The 7,373-nt window shown below is 47.6% G+C and overlaps 1 protein-coding gene across 1 annotated transcript; it reads right to left on the reverse strand.

Moving 5' to 3' along the window:
* Positions 1-3,808: 3,808 nt before the first annotated feature.
* Positions 3,809-7,037, reverse strand: LOC111843270 (transmembrane protein 100). The gene has a single exon (XM_023810721.2). It carries the CDS (start codon positions 6,415-6,417, stop codon positions 6,028-6,030), a length of 390 nt encoding a protein of 129 aa, XP_023666489.1. The 5' UTR covers positions 6,418-7,037; the 3' UTR covers positions 3,809-6,027.
* Between the last annotated feature and the right edge of the window lie 336 nt (positions 7,038-7,373).

Consider the following 7,373-nt stretch of genomic DNA (forward strand, 5'->3'; position numbering starts at 1 on the left):
TCTTTATGCGACATATTTGTTGTATCTCATTTTATTTTCAACTTTCCTGTGTATCCTTGCCACTAGATTAAGAATACCCCCCCCCCCCGCAAGGGGATCAATGAGGTGCTATCTTATCTCATCTCATCCTAGCTAGAATCCATCCCCACTGTCACCGCCCTCAGCTGCGGTACGGCTTTTTCGATATTTTCCACCACCAGGACCCTGCCACGTTAATTTAAAGGACACGGATGACAGCCCCCCCCCCCCCCCCCCCCCATGTCAGAACACGGACACTGTAGCGGTAGTGATGCAGTGTGACACCGCGACTCAGGCCATGTTTGGTGGATGACAGTAGCCCCCTGGGCCTTCATTAAGCCTAATTATGCTAAGAAGCAGGACAGTAGAGTCTCAAAAATCAATAATACTATCCTATGTACACACATAACCTTAAAGGACATGGGGAGAAACTTAAAGGACGATTTTTTATGGCACAAGACTATAAAGCTAAATTGAACAGCCTCCATAAAAATCATCCAGCCCTGAAAGAAAAATGCTTTAAAAGCCCACAAATGAGAAGAATGGGGGGGGGCAGCAGATCTTAAATGAGTGGCGGTCGGGCACGCTGAGCGAGCGATTGCTGGCTTTGCAGCTTCCTGTTATTTCTTTGGGTATCTTAAGTATTTTTCTCAGTTGATTTAGTGAACACTAGCCGTTGCTATTTACAGAGAAATCAGACAGGCCTGCCAGTGGTGGATCAAGCCCTTTTTCTTGAAAAATAAATGTTAAAAGGATTCCCATCGTGCTGTAGGTGGGCTCTTTCAGCGCAGACAGCAGCAGAGGGTGCAAGTACATTTCCCAGAAGGCCCCGGAGTGCCGCAAAACCACCATGCACAACTGTGTGTTTTCCACAATTTTCATTAGTTACCCTTTCGGAGATGTGACTGGGGGTTTAAATAGGAGTATTGTGCTATTTTTGCTGCTAGACCTGAATTGCTGGCTTCTGACAAAAAGCAACGAGAGGAGTCCCCAGCACGCACGATGAATTGGGGAAAGGAGAGGAAGGAACATATTGCACCCACATTACTAAGCGGCATTTGACGATTTAAATCTGTCTTCTTTTTTTTGCCCGGGGGGTACATTGTTATGAGGCAAGGGACTGGGGTCTGGCTGAATGTTTAATTAATGGGCAGTTCAGACACATACAGAGAGGAGCAGAGTAACACGACACGCAGAGGCAGGCGAGGAAAAAGAGCCATTCTCTCTAAATACTGTTCTAGAATGAAGGCAAGAAAACTCATTTGTACTACTGTCACTCAAAATGATTATAAGCATGTCTTCGTTTAATTGATGTTGTTTTTCAGGATTTGATTTGTGCACTGTGTACTTTTTAATTGGTCCGCACTGTATGAACTGTCTTTGCACCTTGCCTGTTTTACACCACATGTGTGTTCGTCTGTCTTCTACGTATGTGCTGCTTTATGCACAAGGCTTTTCCTCTGGGATCAATAAATCTAATCTAATCTTATCCTTCTGATTTTACTATTTAGTATTACTGTTGTTAGATGCTACTGTTTGCCACCGCTGCTATTACAGTATTCATTTGGATTTTATCGTAAAATCCTTTTATTTTTGTATCTTGCATTGCGCGCCATGTTGGTGCTTATGCTCACGTTCATGCTTCCCCTGTGCTCTTTAGCCATTTTGGGACTAAGTTGTTTGGATGTATTATTCATACGGTGGCAAAGTTCATGTTATCTGTTCTCAGGAACTATGTGATGACGAGTGGATCCAGTGTCAGAGTTTCGGGCAAGAAGGATGTGACGTTTTGGGTGCAGGGTTCTAGCCCGACACGGAGGGGGATACAGGAAAGAGAGTAAACATGCACAAAACACGACTTTGAAACAAAAAAAACAGGCACCATGCAAAACGAACCTTTGTGCCTTGAGACGTAAAGGAAGTCTCGTCCAGGATCACTCTGAAGCGGAATTCACTTATACACTATATAAAGACAACAGAATGAAAAACAGATGAGATAAACACAACCAATGATGGTCACTAACTCAGCCTACTGTATCAAGAAGGACGCCCTCAGTGACACAGTGTTTTAACATGACCATAAAAAGCAAAGGTATTTTTGATCATTTCCTTAAATGTCATTAATTTTTTGTTATACACGCTGTGTCACGGTAACAATCAAGAGATGTACCTGCAAACCACATTTACATCACCATCAAAACAAGCCTGAAAGGATGTGTATAATTGCATTGCTTGTTCCCACAACAGGACTCCTGCCAAATAAGTGATTTCTCCTGCTTCTCATTCAGGATATCCATGCATATAATGAATAAGAACTAAGACAAATGTCCGTTACAGATTCTTAATGCGATATACGCAACAGCTTGTTCCCTGACCGCGCAGCGTACACCTCACGTGTAATTGTGTCGTCAAGACCTAGAGGGCTTACATAACTAATGAATGGTTAACAAAGGAGAATTAAACATCTGGCTCTTTATCCAAGTCTCTGGGTGGAGGTACCGGATGGGCTCCGGAGTGTACTTTGGCAATCTGCATTGACCCCTGCACCCTGATGACGCCTTACACAGCGCCCCCAACACTAAGCTTTTCCCTAGAACTGTCCGCGGCAGGGCTGCCAACTCTCCCGCATCTGGCGTGACACTCAGGCTTTCAGACTCTCACGCTCACACAAGAAATCACAAGGCAAACCTACACTTTTCCGTTATAAACTTAAAACTAGCACAATCAAAGGCGTTGGGGCAGTTTGCAAACCCTACAGACTATTTGCAAGGTAATAAAACTGTTACATACATGTGAGTGCAGTGTGTCTCGAATTGAAAATCTCACTCCAGCCAACTGACCAAGGTTGACAGCCCTTAGACAGCCTGCTTCAAAACCTCACCAATTTGCACTGTTTCATGCTAAAAGTATTACGAAATTCATCCAGAATATTTTAGATGTAAATGCATATTCGAGATTAAATCGTTAAAACTAAGGAGAAATAACCTGCGCTTCGTATCATTCCAGATTAATTTGTCTTAATTTTAAGAATAAATAACGGTACGAATGATCAGTATAAACGCTGCAACAGTTTTAATGTACAATTGTTTTGATCTACTAATGTTGGTAATATTTTCCAAAACTGGTTTCAAAACAAAAGGATAGAACGATAATGGCTGTATGTGAAATCCCCAGCGGGTTTCACTACTGTTCTGGCTACTTCCTGCATAAACTAGCCCGGAGACAGATTACCGGGAAGCAAAGCTAATAAACGTTTGCATGTTAACGCTATTAAAAATGTGGTTATTACGAGTTAATTAACGTAACCGAAGGTAACGTAAGGAAACAATTCCTGGGCCATCTGAATGACCCTCTGAATTAAAGATATTCCCCAGCCGGATCCCCAGTCCATTATGTGTCATTGTTGTATTCGTCATTATGGCATACAAAGCGAAGTACCAGATGACCGTAACTTTGGTAGCGGAAGCCCGTAACAGCCTTAAACCGCATAAGTGAAACAATATCAGCGACACGCTGGCGGCGGTGCGCCTGTTACTCAGATGCGGCCGGACAGCCGAATGCGTCAGAAAATAAAGGGAGCAGATGCGTGCGTCGGAATTACCATCGATTCAAAGCTCGAATCTTCTTATTCTGTCTGATATTTTAGTTCATTTCCCGGTGATAAACATACCATGTGAAAACTGTATTTGTCGCGGCGTGGGGGTGTTGGGGTGATCACATTAATTGTTACTCATTTTCCATGTTCTCGCCCGCTTGATTTTCAGTCTTAAACAAAGAAAGGCACACATAGGTTTGCTCGTATTAATCTTAAGTTTAATACAGCTTTGAAAATACGTCAGATGAAAGTATAAATATATAAATACTGTTTTATATACAGCAGCATATAAGTTACAGACGGAGGCGCATATATTTGTCACCAGGTACAATAAGGAGTCTTCGTATAAAACGCGGTGCCATGGGGAAATAGGTACCCTCTCTCATTCCCTCTTTTTTTAATCAGAATGTGTATACTGCACATCGCCAATTCATGTTTCATTAAGTCGAAATTCTAACGAATACAGGTACAGCAAGCTGTATAAGCGATGCGGGTTACATGAGCGCACATGCATGCGTAAGTTGTGTAGCGGCGGCCATATTCCAGGTTTTCTCAATGAAAGTACAAGACTACGCGCTACCCTCCCCGCTGCTTCGGGCACAATGCATCAGGGTTCCCGTGTCACCATTTAAGGTTCTGGGCAGCGACGAGAAGGCAGAAAAAAGGCACATCTGTACCTATCTACCGTCAAGTAAACATTTGTAAATGCTGGAAATTCCTCCCTATGCTATGCTGTAACATTCTGTTGTCTTTGGAGAGTTGAGGCAAAGCGTCTTGTGATATGTCCAGTGTCTAATGCGATGCAGGAATCTGTTAGGTTGACAAGGAGAAACCGTAGATCCCAGCGTTAGTGGTGTTTACAGTGGTTTGGTTTGTATGACATCAGAAAGGCACCTAACTTTTAATAAGATAATATCAGGTTACGAGTAGTCTGTCCTCACAATGTACTTTAGTAAACTTAAGATGAGTGCTCCACATCACATTACTAGATTTGTCTTTGTGATAAGAAATGCTGTTTTCCCGCTTGAGCCATGTCATAATACGCATGTTGAGTGTACCCACACGTGTCTGAAGTTCTGCCCAGTTACCAAACAGAAGACATTGGGCCTCACAGTGTTGGACTAAATTATTCCTTGTAATGCAGTAAATCAAACGGTGTAGATCCAGTTCTTCTATAGCTGACTTTAAGAACGGGAAAAAAGCGGTTGTACATGGAATGCTGATATTACCAACTGTTTATATATTATATATTTACTAAAGCGATATGAAATACAGCGGAATTACAGTATTCCAGATTACATCACAGTTTTCTTGCCATTTTCCTGAATTTCCTGCTGCCTGTAGGAATCATGAGCTGTGGAGTAAATACTGTACACAGACGAGGGGTGATGCTGACGCGGGCTTGCAGATACATCGGTCAGCGGACGGGAATCGGAGAGAAGGAAATAACTGATGATAACAAACCTGGGTGTGGCTGGGGGACACAATTAAACCCGGCGAGTGAAGGGCTTACTGTCCAATTTAGAGTCCGTCCTAAATTTCATGGGAAATAGCAATTTTGGCAAAACACGAGACGGAATCCAAGTTCTCCACGAGCAGCAGGGAGGTTGCACGAGAACAGCGGGGAACGAGGGCGGTGTGCCGTGCACATGGCAGGCTGTCCCTCGGAGCGTTTCTCGCAGGTGGAGAGCATCTTGGCCTGCGCTGCGCGGCACGTGAGCATCGGCGCCGGGACACTGTAACAATCCATCCATGACCGACACACAAATTCCCATCAACCGCATCTCTGACGCTGGGTGGCCTAACAGAGGCGCGTGCCCACATGAGCGCCGGGCACAGCCCGGGGAGAAGGACGGGTCTCCCTTGCTGGGGCAGCGATGCCAAGAGAGAAAGCGTGACAGGCACCGTGGGAGCAGAGCCGGACAGCATCTCTGAGGTCTGGTGCCCAGAGCCTGGCCGTAATGCACAGACGGGCGCTGGAGGAGGGGGTGGGGGAAGCCTCTCTCCCATCCAGGTTTCGGGTTACAGTCTCCTGGCCCCCATCTCCGATAATGAGCCGCGTCCACCTGTCCCAGGAATGCGAGCACTGACGGCGGCTGTTGGCGGTGCCAGCGACATCGGTGGCGTTCCGCGCTGAGCAGGCAGTGCGTGCGTGCCTGTGTGCATGCGTACGCGCACTCGCCTCATGCCGGGGACGTTGTTTTGAAACGTGAAGCCAGCCAGCTGACCGCAGACTGCGTGAGAGTTCACTGGGACCTCCCCCCCCCCCCGTAGCAGAAAGCTACTCATCTCACTCTTTAGCCACCAATCTGTCCATTTCTCCTGCATGCTCTTCAGGGTGGTTCCTCATTAGGAGCCAGATCGAGCTCCTGCAGATCAGCGCCTCCCCTCAGGCTGCTCCTGTGCTCCTCTGGTCACAGAGCGCTCTGCTCGGGGTCCAGAGGGAGTCCCTCTTTTTTTCTTCGGCGTTTCTTCTTGTGGAGCACCCAGCAGAGGGTGGCCAGCAGCCCAAGGCCGAACCCTACGCCCAGCAGCACCAGTGACATCACACGCACCTGCGGCAGGGCGTCGTACGTGAAGGTGACGGCGGTGGTGGCCACGCCGATGACCAGCGAGATCAGGCCGAAGGGGAAGATGCAGCGATACCAGGACTTCTCCATGCCGCCCGTGGCCTGGGACAGTCTCTCCAGAGAGGACGGGATGACCGGTACCTTGAGCGCGCCATCTTGCGGCGTGCCATCTTGGCCGGCGGGCGCAGGTGCCGGTGGAGGCTGGCAGGACACGGGGCTGGTGGTGCAGCCCATCTCTGAGCCTCGGAGCAAGGCGCCGGCCCGGGAGGGACGGCAGGAGGAGGCTGAGCTGCCGATGCTGTTTCGATCACAAGTCAGATCTGGCTCGGAGAAAATAATAAAGAGCAGCTAACCGTTAGCGTCAAGACTGGAAGAATGATGGGGGCTGGGGGATTCGGTGACTAATCCACTCATATCCTTTCTCTTAGACACGGCGCCGCACTCTCCCGGCAGGGCACCGTGTGTTCAGCTGCCTGGGCTGAGGGGGGAGGTATAAAGAGTCGAAGATGCCCCGCCTCCCTGAGCTGAATGGGAGAGCCAGGGGGTGGGCCGGAGAGCCTGATTGGCTGGCATCAGTGAGTGACGTCAAAATTGGAGAGCAAGCGGTGAGAGGAGGCCGGAAGAAAGGAGGGTTGAGGTAACTGCCTTCCTCTCTTTCCTCTCTCCTTCCCACCATTTCTGTCCGTCTCGCTCTCTCGCTTTTCCTCTATTCTCCCTGCCTACTCCAAGCTGAAAAGGAATCGGATTCTTGGAGGAAGAAGGATGTACTTGTGGCTCTAGGTTTTGAAAACAGAGGGGTGACCATTAAATGGTATATTTATTTAGGGCAACAGTGGTATGGAATAGTGGGGAGATGTGTAAGCGTGTCAGTGCTTGGCCCTTTGCATCGTGAGTGAACGCGTCTGTGCGGCTGACGTTCACAAGGTAAGCAGGTAACAGGTGCTTTCTGCTTCTGCCACTTCTGAGGGCCTCATGCGTGCGTGACATCACCCACATCACACCCACTGGCTCCTGCTAAACACCATTAACCAGGGGGAGGCATGGATGACAGTCTGATTGTCAGAGACACCAACGTCGCTGCACGATCCGTCCAACTCCCATTTCCTTTAAGAGCCGTCAAATTGTCAAACCTCTTCACGCCCCAGTATATTACATGCGCAGAAAGACAGAAGCATCTCAGAGAATATTGA

Source organism: Paramormyrops kingsleyae, chromosome 22, assembly GCF_048594095.1.
Source record: "Paramormyrops kingsleyae isolate MSU_618 chromosome 22, PKINGS_0.4, whole genome shotgun sequence".
Classification (NCBI taxonomy): domain Eukaryota; kingdom Metazoa; phylum Chordata; class Actinopteri; order Osteoglossiformes; family Mormyridae; genus Paramormyrops; species Paramormyrops kingsleyae.

What these genes read in the sequence shown, in the direction of transcription:
- LOC111843270 (XM_023810721.2), bottom strand. Translation starts at nt 6,417, where the DNA reads ATGGGCTGCACCACCAGCCCCGTGTCCTGCCAGCCTCCACCGGCACCT.